The following is a 20,924-nucleotide window of genomic DNA, read 5'->3' on the forward strand; positions in this document are numbered from 1 at the left end:
AGAAATGGCCTCAAGTTGCACCAAGGGAGGTTTAAGTTGGATACTAGAAGAAACTTCTTGACTGAAAGGGTTCTCCAACACTAGAATGGGCTCCCCAGGGAGGGGGTTGAATCCCCATCCCTGAAGGTGTTTAAAAGCCAGAGATGTGGTGCTAAGGGCCATGGTTTAGCACCAGACATGGTAAATAATGGTTGGACTCAATGATCTTAAAGGTCTTTTCTAAACAAAATGATTCTATGACTCTATTATGCAAGTCTAATACATAAACCCAGGAAATTCTCCATACTCTTGGCTATACACAGCTATGCAACCCACCTGTCTTTCTTTCACAGAATCACAGAATCAGCCAGGTTGGAAGAGACCTCCAAGATCATCAAGTCCAACCCATCACCCAACCCTATCTAATCAACCAGACCATGGCACTAAGTGCCTCATCCAGGCTTTGCTTAAACACCTCCAGGGACACTGACCCCACCACCTCCCTGGGCAGCCCATTCCAATGTGCAATCTCTCTTTCTGTGAAGAACTTCTTTCTAAGCTCAAGCCTAAACTTCCCCCTTGCACAGCTTGAGCCTGTGTCCTCTTGTTCTGTTGCTGGTTGCCTGGAGGAAGAGACCAATCCCCACCTGGCTGCAACCTCCCTTTAGGTAGGTGTAGACAGCAATGAGGTCTCCCCTGAGCCTCCTCTTCTCCAAGCTTAACACCCCCAGCTCCCTCAGACTCTCCTCATAAGGTTTGTGCTCCAGATGCCTCACCAGCTTTGTTGCCCTCTCTGGGCACACTCGAGCAACTCAACATCTTTCTTCATGTCATCCTTAGAACTGGATCAGGACTCATAACCCAAACTGGTGACAGTGCCAGTGGTGCCTCTGAGCCAGGCAGGAGCAGCACATACCCTGTACTGAGGAAGGAACTGCACTCTTTGGGAGTGGCAGGTGATGGGATGAAAGGCACCACTGCCAGTGGAGGATGGAGTATCAAAAAACCCAGCCTGGCTATCCTAGATGAGTGCCTGCCTCTGCACAGAACCTGTGCTGTCAGCATCACAGTGAGTGGTACAAACAGATGGACACAACCTTTGCTTTGCATCCATAAAACACTCTTAGATGCACTTGAATTCAGAAACATAGCAAACCAACTGCCTAACACCAGTGTTGCTGCTTACCTTTACAGCAGACATGAAATTGCTTGAATTAACAGAACACAACCTTTGCCAGCTATGTAACATTTTACTGAATAATTACAACTTCCAGACATTTTACAGCAAGTGCAATCACAAAAGGAAAGAACACAGGCAGAAAACTATTTAAATGCCTACACCTCCCAAATCAAATTACTTTCCCCCATACTAATATGAAGCGAAGCAAGACAGAGAAGGAAAAAGCCAATAAACCACAGAGTAAGGAGGGGAAATACATTAAAAGGATGCATGAAAAAAAAAATGTATTTCAACTTTCAGACTCTTCTTTCAAAGTTCTACCACCACTGAAAACACTCACAGCTGACTTTCAAGGTTTAGGACAATTTTTGGCAATAGCCAAAATGCCTTCTAAATGCTTTAGGTATTTTCAAATGCTTCCTCTCTCAAATAGTTCTTCAGGATCTTTAATTTGAAGAGAAACTTAACAATTAAAAGAAAAAAAAAAAAAAAACAAAAAACAACAACCCTGTATATTATATCATTTATGCAACTTTTTTTTTCCTCCTGTCTTCCGATTTGAAACAGCTGGGGTTAAAATCAGGGCCTTCAAAATCAGGGCCTTTCAGATCTTGAAACCTCTAAACTTGTCAACACGGTCTAAATTTAAGTTAAAAAGAAAAAAAAAATTACCCTACACTGTGGGGCTGTATTCCACTATTTTAACATAAGACACCTTCTCCATGTAACAGCACTCTGAACGTTGGCAACACTAAAATTTGACCAAGCTTACTGCAAGTAGAACACTTAAAAATTAACCAAGACCTTTTATTTTCATTGGTGGCTTTGATTTACACAGAAAAGGAAAACAAAACAAACCAAAACAAAGAGATTGTCCCAAAAAGCCTCATGTAATATGTATTAATAACAGGCTCACAGGATGTTAGGGGTTAGAAGGGACCTCTGAAGACCTTCCAGTCTAACCCCCCTGCCAGAGCAGGACCAGAGAATCCAGCACAGGTCACACAGGAACACATCCAGATGGGGCTGGAAAGTCTCCACAGAAGAAGACTCCACAACCTCTCTGGGGAGCCTGTTCCAGTGCTCTGGGACCCTCCCAGTGAAGAAGTTCCTCCTCATGTTGAGGTGGAACCTCCTATGCTGGAGTTGATATCCATATTAACTGCAAAGAAGCAGTGTCTGGGTGGAGCTGGCAGCAGCAAAGTGCCAGTGTGGTGCAGAGCTGGTGACCAAAGGCTCTGCAGAGCCCTTTGGGAGCACAAGAGGGTCCCCCACAGGCAAGGCTCTCCTGATGCACAACCCACCCCCGTGCCCGCTGGGGCTGCCTTACATCTGTCCGTGGCATGTTTTAAAAGTGCACATCCTTTGCACATCACATTTTTCATGTTTTCTTTGCCTCCTCTTCAGAATGTGAAGGTCTGACCAGAAATCTCACTTAGCCACAGGCATTTTAAGCAGCTTGAAAAATATGGACTAACATTCATCAAAGATGAATGGCAATAATTCTGCAGACCTTCAACATCACATCTCTTTGGGTTTTTTTTTCCCACTCCTAACACCTTCAGTATGCAGCCTCAAATAATTTCCTGGCTGAAAGGATCAATTAATATTCCCTTTAATTCACTCTAGCTCCCGTTTACCATAATTAAAATTACTCACTCTCCACTCACCAAATACATACTTCCCCCACCAAAGCCCCAGGCTGAGATTACACCATCACCCTTAGCCTACAAGATTAGGTTTTCAGAGGGCACACGGGTTTATACCTGCAAGACTGAATATTGCATTAGCAAAGGGTTAAATGGAGGCACTGATTTTCATTACAGGGAAAGAAAGATGAGATTGTCCTGGGAGGGGGAGGGAGGAATCACTTATCTGAATATTCCTAGCAGAATGTCATACTACACAGTTTTATGCCTTGTAATTGAGTATCATTCCTTACTGTTCTTTTCCCTTCCCAACGATCACTTCTTATCTCTGGCCACATTTTTTAGACTGTGTTCATCTTTTCCCATTCCCAAGTCCTCAAGGATTTTTTTTCCTTGTCTTTTCTTTTTACCACACACTTTGTGATAGTTTCCTTTCTTCTGCTTCAGCAAATCCTGATTGACTGCACTTTCTATGGCCCATACAACTGTTTCAAGCTCCTGAGACACTTCATCTCCCTCAAAGAACATGCATTTCAAAAATCTGACTGGTGTGCTTTTCCAAGCCTGGATTCCAATTTCTTTTCACAAGTTAATAAAGATATAGTCCACTTCTGATCTTAATTATTTGTCTATCACTAACAAGAAAGGAAAAATTACTTAAGCTAAGCAACCCCTCCACAATAAAAAACAAACCAACAAAAAATAAAGTCTTTTGGGTACCCCTTGACTTCTCATTTACATTAAGCAAGTAAACTGCAAGAGAGATGTTAGTTGTACTCTCTATTCAGAGCTAACAATGAGAGCAGAAGCAGCACAATACTTCAGCTAGGAGAGGGGGGGGGGGAATGAGCACATTGTCATTTTCCATTCACTGCTGCGATGTAAGCCTTGAGGCATGCACAGAAGTTCAGGTTTTGTACAGGAGTCAATATTAATCAATTGTTCTATTCTACCAAGCCCAAATGCCTGAAGAACACATGACCGTGAAATGAAATACTTTTCTTTCAAATCTTAAACAATACGCTTCTGGGGACTCTTTTGTGAGAAACACATCTAAAATCAACTTTAGAAAAAGGATTGCTTAATTGAGGACTTGCAAAAAACTGCCACACTCTTGATACACAAAAGCCTAAGAAAACCTCTTTGCAGGAAGTCTGTGTTCAATGCTCTCGTCATTAGCAGAGGTACTTCCATAATGCAGCATTTCTGCTTTGCTACAGAAAAAAAGGTAAGTCAGCTAAAATCATCACAAAGTAAGGAGAACACAGAACTGCAATCAGTGTATTGTCTAGACAAAACATATCTAAACCTCTTCCCTGTACTCCCCCCTTATCAAGCTGGGGCCAGTAGAAATCTTTCAATAAAAACCCCAGTCTCCAGACACAGCTAAAACTCAGCAACTGCCAGAATCAGAAGACTCTGGTAGTTTTGGCTGACAGGATTTGTAACATTCAAACCAGCAAACACTCTTGTCACCTATCAATGAACAAAGCAGTGGAAAATCCAGAGACCCAGAGTAGCCCTCCTGTTGAAAACCTAAGATGCTCATAATGGCTTTCTCCTCTAGAAGTAAGAGTTACTAGAAAAGTATTAAATATCTGTGTGCTCATTCAAGAAAGAAGAAAAGTAGAGGCTAAAAAGCCTTCAGCCTGAGTAAGAATTACTGAGGATAAAGGATGCAACTTGTCCTTAAAAAAAAAAAAAAAAAAAACAAAACAAGTTTTTTTTTCCTGTTCCCCAAGTCCATGCTGCTTCTAGACCAGAATGCAGAGCAAACAGCCCACAAAAATATTTACCACTATAATATGCTTAATAAATGCTTTACAAAGTGGAGGGGGAGAGGAAGGGGAAACCACATCAAATACTGAATCCCACAGTCTATAAAGGAGACAATTTAGACTTGAAATGGGTTCATTGGGGGGAAAAAAAAGATCATCACTTGAGAATTTTATCTTTCCCAGAAAACCAAATTCTACAGGAAAACAAAGATGATTAGTACACAGCCAGCTTTGACTTAAAAACACAAAGAGCACTCAGTACATTGGAATACTAAGAGAATTTTTTCTTTTTCCAAACATGGGATATTTTACAGAATTGTGAGACACTGTGCAACACATCAGCAAACTTTCACAAAGCAGAGGGCAGCAGTACTTTGGAGAACACCATCTGAAAAAAATAAAACCAGCAAGGCCAGCTTACAAAAATAAATTATTTTAAAAGATCACATCTTAATGGGGGAAAAAAAATAAAAATAAAAATCCTAGAATATAACTTTGTTAGCTAAATCCTCACTCCTTCAAATTGATCTAAAAGAAACATCATGTAATTGCATTTGTGATAAAGACCAAAAAAAATAAGTAATAAATCCACTCCTCCACACTTCAGTAAGTTTTTGGGGTTTTAATTCAGAGAATTCTATCATGTGAATGTATCTGCTAAACAGTTTTCCCCCCAAAATCCTGAAACAAAAGTAAACTAAGTACTGGACCCACATCACCTCAAGTTTTAAGAAAAAAAGAAGCAGTAAAACTTTCCAAATTGTTCAAAGCAAACTGTAACAGGTATTAAAATGGAACAGCTTGGAATCACTTTTCATTTCCAGCCTGACAGGCTCAATGAAGCAATATTCTCATCCAACTTACAAGGTGCTGCCCAAACCAGTCTGCCTGCCTTTTGGTGATGCATCACCATCCAGGGTGTTTGTAAAATTGGAACTGAGTCCTCAGACTGTGTACCCAAAAACCATTCAAGTTCTGGCTTCTTCAATTTACCATCCTTTGATGCTATTATCAATAATGTAGCTGGGAGACAAGAATCTGAATCTTGTCCTGGAAGACAAACAAAAGGTGTGTGGATGAGTGTGCTGCTGACTCAATAAGGAAATTAAAACTCATAGGAATTACATCTTTGATGAAGAAGAAAACATTTTTACAGGCTTATGGAGCAGATGTCCTGTAAGAATATAAACTCAGGCCTCCTCTTACCAAGACATGGGAACACTTTGGTGTTGAGGTAACATTTACTAACCTCTCAGTGGAGTTTCTGCCCTGCAAAGTGCATGTTAATACTGCTCATTCATCAGTAACTCCAGCATACAAACCCCTTGGATCACACTGGCTGTCTCCACTAACCTCTCCAGTAAGAACATTCTCCCAGTTTCACATCTCTCCAGGTTTGTAAGATTTTTTTGGAATAATGTGTTTGTTAAAGTGTTTATCCAAATTCAGAATCCATATAAATGTCCCAAGAAGGAGGGAAAAGGTTAGGCATTAACAGATTCCAGTGCTCTGAAGAAGACTAACAGCAGAGATGAGATGAAGTTTACATGGAGGGAAGAGGTGGAAGGTAAATGACTCATAATGTGCTAAAATATGTCTTATTTACTTGGTACAGCACACCTCCAAATTACCTGTAAACTGCATTTTGAATCATCAAGCTTAAATACACTAGTTCTAGGAGAAAAGCAGCTGAAGTAAGCCTTCTCTTGGATTACCCATAAAAAGCTAATGTGCTATGAAGAAGCCACCAGTGAACAGGGATGATGGACCAAGGTGGGTGAGGAGGTCTCTTCAGTACAACTACTGTCTGTGAAGTCCATCTGTAACTAAACTCTGGAATGTTTTTCTACTTAAAATGACCACCACAGTCATAGAATGCTATGGGTAGGAAGGGGCCTCTAGAGGTCATCTAGTCCAACCCCCTGCAGTCATCAGGGACATCCCCAACTAGATTAGGTTGCTCAGAGCCCCATCAAGCCTGACCTTGAATGTCTCCAGGGATGGGGCCTCCACCACCTCCCTGGGCAACCTGTTCCAGCGTTCCACCACCCTCAGAGAAAAGAACTTCTTCCTAATATCCAACCTAAATCTACCCTGCTCTAGTTTAAAACTATTGCCCCTTGTCCTATTGCTCCAGTAAATAGTCTCTCCCCAGCTTTCCTGTAGCCCCCCCCCAAGTACCAGAAGGCCACTAGAAGGTCTTCCTGGAGCCTTCTCTTCTCCAGGCTGAACAACCCCAACTCTCTTCTCAGTCTTTGTGGAGAGGTGCTCCAGCCCTCTGATCACTTTTGTGGCCCTCCTTTGACTGCCTCCATCAGGTCCATGTCCTTCTTGTGCTGAGGACCCAAAGTGCTTTGCTGTTGTCAGAAGGCATGCCATCTTTAAAACCTCACGATTCACTGGTAAGTGACACTTGGTATGAAAAAGAAAAAAAAAAAACATCCTAAAAAAGTTGTTAGGTCAAATGTGGACATCCTGGTCTCCACAACTGTTAGTTCCTGCAATGCTGATGGTTTAGTTTTAAACTGATTTTTGAAGACTTGCGTGTCAGACCAACATTTCTTCTTCAGCAAGTCAGTCACTATTCAACAGCTGAGTCACTAGGAGGGTCCTAGGAACACCTCTCACCCATGAGCAACTCTCATTTTACTGGAATGTGCTGAAGTGCAGTTATTTCACTTCTCTTTCAACCTGCATGATCAATACTTGTGGCATTATTAACAAAGGCTGGGTCTCAAAGAATCTGGTACAGCTTGGGTGGCCTGCTGCAGAAAGCCTTGAGGCTGATTATGGACAGTGCTAGAACCTCACATTTCAAAGTTAAAACCTCTAAGCTCTTATCTTAGGATTGTTGAGGAGCACTGAGAGAATGACTTTACTCTCCCAAACAAGTAAGGTCAATTCCTAAATAAAACACAAAGTAAACAGCTCAGAATTCAGGTAACAGATAATACCTACAGGTAAATAAATTAAAAATACAATGTATCCATTTGTTTAATTATAAATAGTTCTAATACATCTTTTACTATTGAAACTCCCAACTACATCTCTTGTACATTCTAGCAAAGACCATATCTGACCATACAGCCTATTAGAAGTATAAAAAGCCAAAAATCCCAGTAACTTTTTAATAAGCACTGACATAAATATCTCCCAGATTACATCTGAAGATACTTACAATTAAGAGAATGAGTGTCAAAATAAGGGGGAAAAAAAAAAGAACAAAATTTAAACAGAGGAAGTTCACTGAAATCTCTACACAGTAATTTCTTCACAGAAATTGAACTCTGGCTAACCACATACAGCTGACTGCACCGAAGAGGAAAAAAAAAAACCCACTTCTTATTTTTCTGAAGTGCAGTTGGTAATCACAAGGGTGGCAAAAAGCAGGTTTCCAGGTACTTCAGAGAAGGCCAGTGCCCATTTGAAAGAATTTCTCATAGAAAAGAAAAACTGTGAAACAATCACACAGCAGAAACATTACAATTAGTTTAAGGTTGGCAGGTTCCACTGGAACAAACTCTTCCTAGCTAATCTTAATATCTCCCAAGAACCTTTAATGGTATCTTGAAAGAAATTAAAGAAGTGCAAACTGACTGCAAAGGGACACAAATGGGAAAAAAAAATACAAAACTAAGTGTGTTTTCTATTTTCAGGCAGCTCTATTTGCCTAACCAAGCCTCAAGTCTTAAGTTCTGAATTGCAGTAAATACACTCAGGCAGACTCTCCTGTGGGATTTCAGCCAAGTAGCTTTTCAAAACTGATTCTGCCATGGACATTTTTGTCTGTCAGTCTAAGTCCTTCTCCAGAACCAGCAGCAGTGCTAACAGTCCAGGAAGCCTACAGCAAAAGTAAGCGAGGTATGGTGCTGTGGTCACTGCCCTCTCAGAAGCTTTTCAGCCCTTGACATGACTTCCTTCCAACCTGAAGATTTCTTCTGCCATGTCTATAGTATCTCCAAATCCACATGACGAACATCAGGATTTCGTTGCTGAAACAAAAGTGAGAGAAAAGAAAGACTTTGATTGAAAACATTTAAGATTTTTGCACAGGGATATAAATAATGTCTTTTAAGGCATGATGTTGGCAACTGGGTCACAAATCCCCTTTTCTGGTAGCACAGGGACTGCTTTAAAATGAGGAACAGCTTCAAACAACACTGACTGCACTGTAGGGATTTTTTGAAGGCTGTCATCTTTTTATCTGGCAAATACTTTTCAACCTCACAGACAAATTAGTTCTTATGCTTTATAATTATGATGCAGCTCTCTTGATGTTAACAAGGCAGTTAGTTTTCACATAAACTGTCCAATAACTCACTTGAAGAAAGTTGTAACAGATTCTTTCCTGAAATGATTTGTTCTATGCCATTGAAGCTCTTTATAAAGATTCAGAATACTGCTTCTACTAAGAAATATGCATTTTCTGATACTGCAGAAATACATTCTCATCGTTAGATGGATTGCATAATCCATGAGAGGTTTACTGAAAGTGTCACTGACTTCAAAGTCATCCAGCATGTGAATCAGACTAGCAGATTTAGTACATACAGCATATTCAATACAACCACTGAAATCCCTGCCTATACCAAAAACCAGTATTCATGTTTATAACATCATTAGTCATGAGCCTGCTCTTCAAACAAAACTAGAAAAAAAATGGATCTGCTGGTGCAACTGAACTCAAAAATAGCATTTTCATTTTTTAAGCAGTACCACTAGACTAAAATTAGAATATTTATCAAATAGAATTGTTGCAGCCACTGCTCTGAGGGCAGCTGCTGAATGCATGCAGAGTGCATGATTCCACAGCTGACCAATTCCTTAGGACACTGCCTAGAGCAAAACAGTAACGTTTCACATGTGCCAAGAACAGCCTCAGGCTGGCACCCCTGGATTGGAACATGCTGCAGAAGCCACCTCCTTGGCATGCTGGCACCTCCTATTGGGAAAAGATTTTAGCTTAGATATGTGGTTGGATTTTACTGGTTAAGAGATTGGTAACAAATTGTATATCAACAGCCTCTCTGAGCAATAGTTACCTGGGGTTAGGGACTTAGGTCAGTAAGGGCTTGGGGGGTTTAGGGCTGCTAGGGACTTCTGTTAGTTAGCTGCTGCTTCTGGCTAGGGCTTTGGTTTAGGGATGCTGCTAGGGACTTCTGTTAGCTCTTCATCTGTTAAGGGTTTCCAGAACTACTTCTGTAAGTGGGACTCTGAGACTCTGGAGTACTGTGTCCAGGTCTGGAGCCCTCAATATAGGAAGGACATGGACCTGATGGAGAGGGTCCAGAGGAAGGCCACAAAAATGATCAGGGGGTTGGAGCAGCTCCGCTACAAAGACAGACTGAGGGAGCTGGGGGTGTTCAGCCTGGAGAAGAGGAGGCTCTGAGCAGCCTGCCAGGACCTGAAGGGGGCTACAGGAAGGATGGGGAGAGACTGCTTACAAGGGCCTGCGGTGACAAGACAAGGAGCAATGGCTTCAAGCTAGAGCAGAGCAGATTTAGATTGGATATCAGGAAGAAGTTCTTCACTATGAGGGTGGTGGAACACTGGAACAGGTTGCCCAGGGAGGTGGTTGAGCCTCCTTCCCTGGAGATATTCAAGGTGAGGCTTGACAAGGCCCTGGGCAACCTGATCTAGTTGGGGATGTCCCTGCTGACTGTGGGGAAGTCAGACTGGATGAGCTTCGGAGGTCCCTTCTGGCCTGAACCATTCTGTGATTCTATGACTCTGTAATGCTAGGGATTCTACAACACTATAATAAAGGATTTCTGGGAGGACTTCTGAGATTCTCTGCTCTCTGCATTTCTGGAATCTCATTGCTATACAGCAACAGGGTTTGTGCCTTCATTCAACACCCAATGGCACCTCGTTAGAAGGGGTCTACAACCACCTTCAGCTCCCCCAGATCAGGGGAGTGATATATAATAAGCAAGGACAGATGTTTTCTTGAGCAGTGTCTCATGACCAGACTGTTTCTCTGGCAGTCAGTACATGCTTATGTATTCATTTCAGAAAATTCAAGATTAACAGCTTCAACAACATGATAGAATTAAAACTCTCCTTTGTTGCATCCACCAAAGGGTATTTAAATCACAGAATGAAAACCAGAAGTAATTCTAAGAAAGTTATGATAGGTTTATAAGAGAAGTAAACCTTGCACTGCTTCAAGAAGAGTAAAAAATGTTGAGTGAAGCCTTCATCACACACTGATATACTTCATACAGTGCTAACTAGCAAATACAAACCCAGAACTGACTGTTGCTTCTTCACAACCAAAACTGAATTCAACAGCCTGCAAATAACCTGACAATCTGAGAACAGAGTAACAAAGACATAACTGGGTCTCATTTGACAAAATATTATTCTACAGTGGTAAAAACAGGACAAAATACCTAACAAATGGATCAATGGCAAAGCAAGGGTTTGCTGCAGGTCAGAATTTAATTAATGATACCATAGCAAGAAAATCTGCAGTAGAATTATTAACCTCTTCCCCTCTAACATATTTACAAACAAAATCCCAAAAGGCAGATGCAGTGATTGTGTTTCAAATCTATGACAAAGTAAGGATTCCCTAATGAGCAGCTGCTTTTACCTTTAGGTCCTTCTCAAGTCTGTCTACTTCAGCTCCTAGAGTGTCAATGATATTCTCACCATGTTTAAGCATGAAAGCTTCTAATTCTTCAAGGGTTTTCACTTGCTGAATTTCCTAGGAAGAAATCAAATTTAAGAAGTTGAGAGGAGGGAAAGAAAAGAAATTAGTATTACTACAGAGGGTCCTGACATATTTCAAGTTGGTAAATGGAAACCAAAAACCTAAACCCTTTCATTTCGAAACATCACCTCTTCTTCTGTCTCCAAGACACAAGAGTTCAATGAAAAGAGCTGACTTACCTCTTACATCTGCCCTTCTTCTATAATGGATTTCCTCCTTTATTTTCCAAATAAGCATAGAGAATTTTATCTTCTAGAAGTTTCTGGAGTATCCCTTGCTCACAGCACAGCCGAGCAGGGTACTCCTGTTTATTCTTCCCTCAGTTTCATACATTCTTGCTATTCTGTTGCACTGCTCAGTCTGGGCACTACATTACCACCTCATCTGAAAATCTAGGAGGACTACTATGAATGCTGCTGTAAATCCCACCCCATGCCCTGCTCAGCCCAGAAGTGGCACTATTTCAGCATCACATATGATTGATGCACAGGGTGGCTATGGATGTCCCCTCCATAGAGGTGTTCAAAGCCAGGCTGGATATGGCCTTGAGCAACCTCATCTAGTGGAAGGTGTCCCTGCAAATGGCAGGGGATTGGAACTAAATGATCTTTAAGGTCCCTTCCAACCCAAATCTTTCTATGATTCTATGAACCCATGTACGTGCTAACACAAAAATATCTGCAACCTTTCAAAACGAAGAAGTGTCTCACCACCCTTGCCTGCTTGAAAATCTTGGGTTCAGACACACTTGAAATTGGACAGTAAAGATCAAATACCAGAAGTTAAAAAGTTATTCTTTTTTTTAAACATACTTGTAGCAGCTGATCAATGTCTTGTTTTTCCAGGTAAGAACGAGTAACAACCCGTCCATCAAAGTCTACTTCTGCCTTGAATCTCACTTTGCTCATTCCCATGTCTGTGGCTTTAACATCATGAATTGCTCTGAAACACACAATTTTGAAAGAAAAATGCACAACAGCATAAAACAAGTAACTATCCTGTAATTTGAGAAGGCCACTGCTTTGCATTAACACACCCTCATTTTGCCACCATGCACTCCCATTAAATACTGATTTATATTTAACTGGTTAGAGCAGCTCCACAACTATCTGCTATACCTACACATCTATAAATGGCTCCCTGCATACACATGGCACTACTTAAACTTTCAGTACCCTCAAGTCTGAGGTAAGGAATAATAATGTATTGTCAATTACTGCAAGCACACATTGCTATTCTAGAAGTGTCCTTTCCTAGGTAACTGCAATTTGGAAAGGCATGACCCCTTGGAAAGTTTGCTATTCAACTACATTTCACATAGGAACAAGTTAAGGAAAGTGTGCTTTCTATTCAGGTAGATTTGATATAGGAAGAAGTTAAGGATAGTGTGTTTTGAACTCATTTTTTTATCATATGAGGACAGACTGAGAGAGTTGGGGCTGTTCAGTCTGGAGAAGAGAAGGCTCTGAGCAGACCTTCTTGTGGCCTCCCAGTATCTGAAGGGGGCTACAAGAAAGCTGGGGAGGGACTTTTTAGGGTGTCAGGAGTGATAGGACTAGGGGGAATGGAAAAAAAAAACTAGAAATGGGTAGATTCAGATTGGATGTTAGAAAGAAATTCTTCCCCGTGAGGGTGGTGAGACACTGGAACAGGTTGCCCAGGGAGGTGGTGGAAGCCTCATCCCTGGAGGTTTTTAAGGCCAGGCTGGATGTGGTTGTGAGCAACCTGCTGTAGTGTGAGGTGTCCCTGCCCATGGCAGGGGGGTTGGAACTGGATGATCCTTGAGGTCCCTTCCAACCCTAACAATTCTATGATTCTATTAATCATCACTAATCACAACACAGCAACCAGCTGTTTGAAAATGCTGGAAACATGTATAACTTAAAGGTTCATAACAGATACTAGAACATGAATATTGCAATATCTTTATCATTTGGGTCTTTGAAGACCTCTGTCTTCCTATAGCATAGCTTTGTTCCAGTTTGTTAAATAAACTCTAGTGTGAACATAGGTAATAGACAAAAAGCTCAATGTATTTCAGAGATAAGAAGATATGAAGGAAACCCAGGACCAAGACATACTGGGTATGAAATAAAGATAAAATAAAATCATAACATATAAAAGCAAAATAAATTTTAAACAACATAATCAAACCCAAGCCCAACAAAAAGCAAACCATACAATAAAATACTGTAGGGGGTTTCCTAATTAGATGAGCAAAAATTTGTTTTATCTTCAAAGCCAAGCAGAATTTGTAATTGTCACTGAGAGTAAGTTTCCACATTTTCTGTCAAGGCCAGGAAAAAAGTGGTGACTAAAATATGGGACATAAACACAAAGGAGTTCCAATTTTTTTTAATTATTTCCACTGACAATTCCAAAGCAAAACAAGTATCTGACGTCAGTTATAAAACATTTGGCTTTACTAACAGAAAAATGCAATCTTGACACGAAATTTTTACTCTCCAATGAAGCTCCCTGGATGGACACTGCTAAACTTCCCCCCCCCCGCCATTCATTTTACCAAGTTGTTAAGTTTAAAAATGCTCTGGAATTGCACATGCCTTTTGTCTTAAGAAAATTTAACTCTTCCCAACTAGGAATGTTTCTTCTCATCTGGATGATTATAAATGAGAACCAACTTCAGAAGTGGTGCAGGAAGAAAGTGGAGGGCACGTATTTTAGAAGAGTGAAGAAGAGCTGACAAAGAACAGGATGCAGAAATTTAACATGAACAGGCACAGGAAATGTTCCTGGAGTATTTCTTGTAATATTCAGGGTAGAGGAGGGGTAAGCATATTAAAAAGAACTAGAACATGAACTAAATATAGACACACTAAAAAATACATCTTAGTAAACATTAAAGCAGATTTTAAAAAATACACACATCAGCTTACTGGTAGCAAGAAGGAATTTCCAACTCCAACCACATTTTCACAGCTATTCTGTGGGAAGCTACCAGATCAAAACAGTATTAATTGGAGTAACCTAACTGGCATCAAATCTCTTCCTCACACAAGAGGGTATTTGGGATAATGGATGTGGTTCAGTGAGGGTTACTGAAGAGAATCTGCATCTACCTGACTCAAAAATGTTGATGATATATCAAGTGCCTATCAGAGCTAAGCAAGAAGGTAGCAAGAGATATTTGAGATTCTCATTAAGCAGCAACCTGATAAAATTCATTGGAATGATGCACATTCTGTAAGTGTGAAGAAGAAAATTCTACCATACTGCTTATAATCTGTCCACTGAGTCAGGCAGAGAAAAATCACTAATAATTCAAAAATACAAATGTGCATGGAAAAAGGCAAGCTACAAAGCCTGCTCTTGGAATCTTCTGGATGGCTAGTAGACACCATCAATGCAAACTAGGGAAAAGAGCAAGTTTCACATTAAAGATTAATTTGTCAGAGGACATCAAGTTACTGGTTTCAAGTCTCATCAGCTGTAATAATTTTTTTCCTCTCCAAACCAGAATGACAGATTTTCCAGTAGCACAATTCCCCAAAAGCTGTTACAGTGAAGGAAAAATTAAAGATGGAACTGTCACTAAGAATAGTTTATGCCTAGGGATCCATGATCACGTTCCTCAGGACAGACTGCACCACATCCACTATTCAGACTAACCTGATGCCACCACACCACAGAGTTCAGCTACTGGCATGTGAAAAATTTTTAACACAGTTCTATTCCAAAATATAAATCTTCTCTAGCTCCTGGAATGAAGGACCTGTTGTTCAGACCTGCTGCTTGCAACAGAGATGATGCAGTGTTTGGTTTCTTCCGAGTGTTCTGGTATTAACTAATGGGCTTGGGGTTTTTTCCCTGCCCTACAGAACCTAGTAATGATTATGAATTTTTTAAGAAGCACTAAAATATTCCAGTTGATTTATACAGAAGTATATTCCTGAATAAAGATTAGAAGAAAACAAAGAGTGTTTTGCCCCTAAATCAAGGTTAATAGTGTTAAAGCCAAAATAGCTTCTTAAAAAAGCACTTAAACATGACTTCAGAATTACAAAGAGCTATAAGTTTATTTCACTACAAATTGTACACTGCTAAAGAGAAATTACCATTGAATTTGTTCTGTCAGCATCTAACACACAGAATCTATTACATCATAATACCACTGCAGCCATTCTCTGCCAACTGCTACAGTAATTCCAGACACTGAATACTAACAGTGATAGAATTTAAATATTTAAGTGCTAATAAACTATAAAAGCAGCATTAGAGTATCATTTAAGCGTGTGCAGCTTATGCATTTGAGTATAGTTCTAAGTTTGTGATGGCTTTCTCATTAAGTCATTGTCAACTCCTGTAAGTCATGTAAACTGTTGAAAGATATTTCCAGTTTTATTTCAGCTGTGGAACATGAGAGGTACAAGCATTCACTTACTGTAAATATTAGCACGGAAATAGGGTTTAGTAATAATTAAGATTCTAAAACCTCAATACAGAAGAGCCCACCCTGAAAGTAATCAATCTCACCACATTTCCCTTATTTAAAGTGCTTGCACTGTTTTTGCTAAATGCTATTTTCTTGCTTTTTTGCTGTCCTTAGTAGAGATTGAGCTGTAGAGGTTCTTACCTCACTACAGGATCGCTTTCCAGTAACTCCGTGAGTCGCTGCAGCTGCTCAGGTTGAATGGATCGACCCAGCAGGGCTTCAGTGTTGGTGTAGATGAGAAATGCTGACACAGTTCCTAGCAAAGTCCCAACACCTAGAGACCCCACGCTGTCATAGTAAGGGTTTCCTAAACAGGACACGTCAAATTAGTACCACAGAGCACTTCTCAAATCAGACATCTGAATTATCTGCTAACAGTATATGGTTTGAGAAGTTTTTTAGGTTTTGATTTTTGGTGGGATTTTTCTTTTGGTTTGGTGGTGTTTTGTTTTAAGGCACTGCCAATTGTTTCCTACTGAGGAACAAAATAAAGCTAGAAGAAAACAAGTTTTCAGGTCCCTCCTGAATCAATTGCCATACATATCACCCTGCCTGAATGAGTTAGGTTTGCCACACTGTGGAGCAGCAGCTACTGTAACCTGAAGACAATGCTAATATTGCTACGTAGCAAAAGGAAGGAAGAGAACTGCTTTGTCCTCCTCACATGCCCATGGAGCTGCACACCACTGAACAAGGAAGCTCCAGTTATGTAATCCCACCATGGTACAAAGTGATTTAGGTAGCTGTCTACAATAAATACAACTTTAGTGAAAAATACCTTTGTTTGTATGACAAAATAGCTCTAAAGGAAGTTAAGACCCTTCTGCATGTACTTGTTCATGCTTAACCCCATCAATCACAAATGGGAGAACAAACCAAAAAAAAACCCAAAAGAACAAAACCCAAACACACTACTTTTAAGTATTTTTAACTCAGATTAAAGAACAGCATAAGCCTCCAGAAGCTCACACAGTATACAAGTATCAGAAAAATAGCAGAGATGCATTTCAGCCACAGAATCACAGAATGACAGGGGTTAGAAGGGACCTCTGGAGATCATCTAGTCCAACCCCCCCTGCTAGAACAGGCTGTCCAGGTAGGTTTTGAATGATTCCACTGATGGAGACACCACAACCTTTCTGGGCAGCCTGTTTCAGTGCTCCACCACCCTTAACATAAAGAAGTTCCTCCTCATGTTTAGGCAGAAATTCCTATGCTCAATTTTGTGCCTATTACCTCTTGTCCTGTCACTGAAAAAAGACTGGCCCCATGCTTCTGACATCCACCCTTTAAGTATTGATAAGCATTAACAAGATCCCCCCTCAGTCTTCTTTTCTCCAGACTAAAAAGCCCCACGTCCCTCAGCCTCTCTTTCTCTTCAAGTGATGTTCTAGTCCTAAATGCTCTGTGTTGGTATCATGCAAGGGAGGAAAGTCACAGCCTGCTTGCCTTGGTTAGAGGCAGAATTTTACCTGTTAAAGATGTCAGACCCATACAGGTAGCAGCTACGGCCACGCTCAGAACTGCTGCAGCATCCTCCAGTAACACCACATTTGTGCTAGGATCACGACTCTGCACAACTGTGTACATAACATACCAAAAAATGACATTGCTTTGGGAAGCTTGGCTTCACTGCACTGTGCACAGTACTTCAACTATGCTAACATCAGCAACTGAAACATTTTTGGAAGTATATAGGTGTAAATTGCGTTTTTGCATATGCACACACTTCATAAACTGGCCCTGTTGCCAACTGTGGAAGCTACTGCAAAATGTTTAATAAATTCAAAGGGACATTCCCCTGAAAAATGCAAGTAGTTTAGTACAAGGATCTAAGTAGTGCTCCTTACAGCAACAACAGGTTTTCACTTCCTTCGTAAAATGTATTTGTTGCTAGACCAGAAAACAAATTGATAAAGCAAGGTAAAGGGAAAACAGACAAAACTGTTTCTATCATTATGCAAATGTTGGTCAATAGATTCTGGCTGGAATGACAACACAGCTTACAGCTATCACAACACATACCATATTGATAAAATGACAGCCCCTTGGCTCGAGCACTCCTGCGAATTTCGTTGATAGCAACCAGAAGAGTAGCTGAAACAACACCAAAGTAGCTGCTGAAGATCATCAGAGGCAAAAAGACTTGTTCCCATTTTGAAAAGAGGAAGCAACTGATCATCAAGAAAGCTCTGATTATGACAAAGCATAATAAAGTTACCTTCTTTTCTATATGTTGTCTCCCATGCAAATCAGAACAGTCACATGCACTGAGAGTTTAATAGCAAAAAGGCATTCTGTGGGTACTTTCCAAATGATGTGTTCTTCAAATTATTATAGAGTCAGGTAAGAAAAAAGGTCTCCCCACTTCTTTGTTTACAACACAAGTATTTTCAACAGAGCTCAAAACTTAACTGTGTAAGCAAGGCCCAATTATGACTGTAATTACATCAGAGTCTTGATGAACACTTCAACAGAAATATCTCTTAAAACTGCATACCTCCTTCAGACACCAGTGACCCTGCTAAAATGCAGTATGCCTGTGTGGGAAAAAAGTCTCAATTAGTACGTTACATGCATGTTTGGACAGATCTTTTCCATCACAGATTATCCCAATGTAGCATTCCAGAACCTCATTACCCACTGTGCTGTGCAGCTGTCCCTAAACCAAAGGCAACCAACAATTATGCCATCAGTCATAGAACAGGAAAGAACCACCTCCTGGAAGGTTTGAAGGGAAGATGCAGGGTTTAAAGAACAGGGGTTTACTACAACATCAGCTACAGCTTAACATGAACTGTTAAGAGCAGGTCTAGAGGAGGGCCACATAGATGATCAGAGGGCTGAAACACCTCTCCTATGAAGAAAGCCTGGCAGAGTTGGTATTGTTCAGCCTGGAGATGAGAAGGCTCTGAGCAGACCTCCTAGCAGCAGAGATGGAGAGGGGCTTTTTACAATGGCATGTAGTGACAGGATGAGGAGTAATGGCTTCAAACTAGAAGATGACAGATTTAGATTAGATGTTAGGAAGAAAATCTGCCCCATGAGGGTGGTGAATCACTGAAATGTTGCCCAGAGAAGCTCCAGAGGCTCCAAGCCTGCAAGTGGTCAAAGCCAGGTTGGATGGGGCCCTGAGCAACCTGGTCTAGTAGGAGGTGTCCCTGCCCATGGTTGATGACCTTTCAGGTCCCTGCCAACTCAAACCATTTTATGATTCCATGATATTTATTTTTTTTTTTATAAAAACATTCTCATTGAGGATAATTAAGAGTTAATTGTGTTTGGATTCAAACTGACTCAAAAAGTGAATTTCAGACTGTGCCATTAACTTTCTATTAAGTCACAAGCATCAGATACAATATCCAACAAGATTAGCTTACCCAGAGGAGAGATTCTATAGGATGAGGCTGGAGTAAACCTATGATCCCATGATACCAAGAAAGTCCTGCACCCATCATGAAAATACCAACCCCACTGATCAGGGAGGCAATATAGCGCATGTTTGTGAAACCATACCTAAATGGAAACAAGCACAGTGATTTAGGAAAATAAAATCCTCTATCTCTAGAAACATAGCTTCTACAAGGCTTTTTCCATTGATTTTTTTTTCTTTTATGTCTTAAATTATTATCCTATGACTGGGTATCTGTTTAAGACAAAGCTGCTAAATTCAACCTAATCCAAGTGGAAAAGGCAGCCAGTCTACGTATTTTTTAACATTCATTTCAAGGAAATAAAGTCTGTGACATCTTTACAGAGTCCAGCTAACTGCAGACATCCAACACCTGCAGGTTTTGCAAGCAGTGGGAAGAGACAAAGCATTATTAGAAGTGTGCCTTTATTCCTTTGTTTCTGGTACTAACTGCTACTACAAACAGTGAACTTCTTTAGCAACCTTAAAAAAAACAATTACACAAAAGTCTATATGGAAGAAAAAGGGGGGAAATGTGAGAGAGGGGAAGAAGATACAATGAATAACTTAAACACACTTAAGATTAACATATTTTTTAAATTACCTGTCACTCTTAATGAAAAAAGCTCTAATTTTATAAGTTAGACACATTTTGAACTAGTACTGACAGTATGAACGACTTGCCCAAATGTGTTAACTGAAGAGCAAATCAATACCAAACAATATCACAGAGAGTATAGCTTCCAACTTTCATGAAACTGTAAGAATTTATTAATAATATCCATAATACTCAGATAGAAACAAGGAGTAGTTTAAAACAAACACATCTCCTTATGATACAAGTAGCTGCCTTGCAGAAAAGCACTTTGAAAACAGGAAGAGTATTTTTTAATTTAAAAAAAAACCCTTGTCATTCAGAGGAGCATTGTTTAAAAACAAACCAAATCCATACATTTGAAGAGGTAGAAAAGCCCAGAATAACTTAGAGAACTAATGTCAATTAAAATACTACACAGCACAAAGCATACCAAAGGAAAAGAAATAAAGAGAGGAAAAAAAAAGTCATTAAATACAAACATGCATCAAGACCACTCAAACTATGACTCCCTCAATTGGGAAGAAATCCCTCTTTTTGTTTACCTATTATAAAATCAGAAGCAATACATTTCAGGAATGGAAGGAAAGAAGAGATTAAAAGAAGGTGATGATGCATAAACAAGAACTGATCTTACTCCTACATATAATTACCAAAATGATTATTTACTCAAAAAGCTTACGGATGACTAGGGTCAGGCGTCCTTGCAGACTGACTGATGCCCAAAGCTAGCAAGGCCTATTTAAGACAAAAGGAAAAAAAAACACTGGTTAATAAAATGACCAATACAAACAAATAAAACCCAAAAATACCAAACCGAAACAAAAAAATTAGAAACCTTGTATATTAACTGAACTCTAAAGATGCTGATCTAAACGTATGTTTTGTTACAGATATTTGACTAGATCTGGCATATAATCCTCAAAATCTGTCATCTAAATCTACCACTCTCAAGATATTTATTAATTATACCCATCTATATAATATATAGATATATGTATATATATTTTTTTATATATATATTTATTTATACATTTAAATTGCAGATACATTATATAGATAATTTGCAGATTATATAGATAATTTGCAGATTATATAGATAATTTGCAGATACATTATATAGAGACTTTAAATGTAGTATGCCATTGCCAAAGTACTGA

At 39.8% G+C, this 20,924-nt stretch overlaps 1 protein-coding gene across 1 annotated transcript in view; it reads right to left on the reverse strand.

Annotated features, from left to right (window-relative positions):
* Positions 1 to 8,184: 8,184 nt before the first annotated feature.
* Positions 8,185 to 20,924, reverse strand: part of SLC30A9 (solute carrier family 30 member 9) — a 29,377-nt gene continuing 16,637 nt past the window's right edge. Inside the window, exons 10-18 of the mRNA XM_054383328.1 lie at positions 20,447 to 20,502; positions 19,138 to 19,273; positions 18,258 to 18,297; positions 17,783 to 17,854; positions 17,230 to 17,337; positions 15,899 to 16,064; positions 12,117 to 12,246; positions 11,185 to 11,298; positions 8,185 to 8,578 (exon numbers count right to left, since the gene is read on the reverse strand). Of these exons, the coding sequence (XP_054239303.1) occupies positions 8,534 to 8,578; positions 11,185 to 11,298; positions 12,117 to 12,246; positions 15,899 to 16,064; positions 17,230 to 17,337; positions 17,783 to 17,854; positions 18,258 to 18,297; positions 19,138 to 19,273; positions 20,447 to 20,502 (867 nt within the window). The 3' untranslated portion in view covers positions 8,185 to 8,533. The remainder of the gene's footprint in view (positions 8,579 to 11,184; positions 11,299 to 12,116; positions 12,247 to 15,898; positions 16,065 to 17,229; positions 17,338 to 17,782; positions 17,855 to 18,257; positions 18,298 to 19,137; positions 19,274 to 20,446; positions 20,503 to 20,924) is intronic.

This window comes from Indicator indicator, chromosome 8 (genome assembly GCF_027791375.1).
Source record: "Indicator indicator isolate 239-I01 chromosome 8, UM_Iind_1.1, whole genome shotgun sequence".
Lineage (NCBI taxonomy): Eukaryota > Metazoa > Chordata > Aves > Piciformes > Indicatoridae > Indicator > Indicator indicator.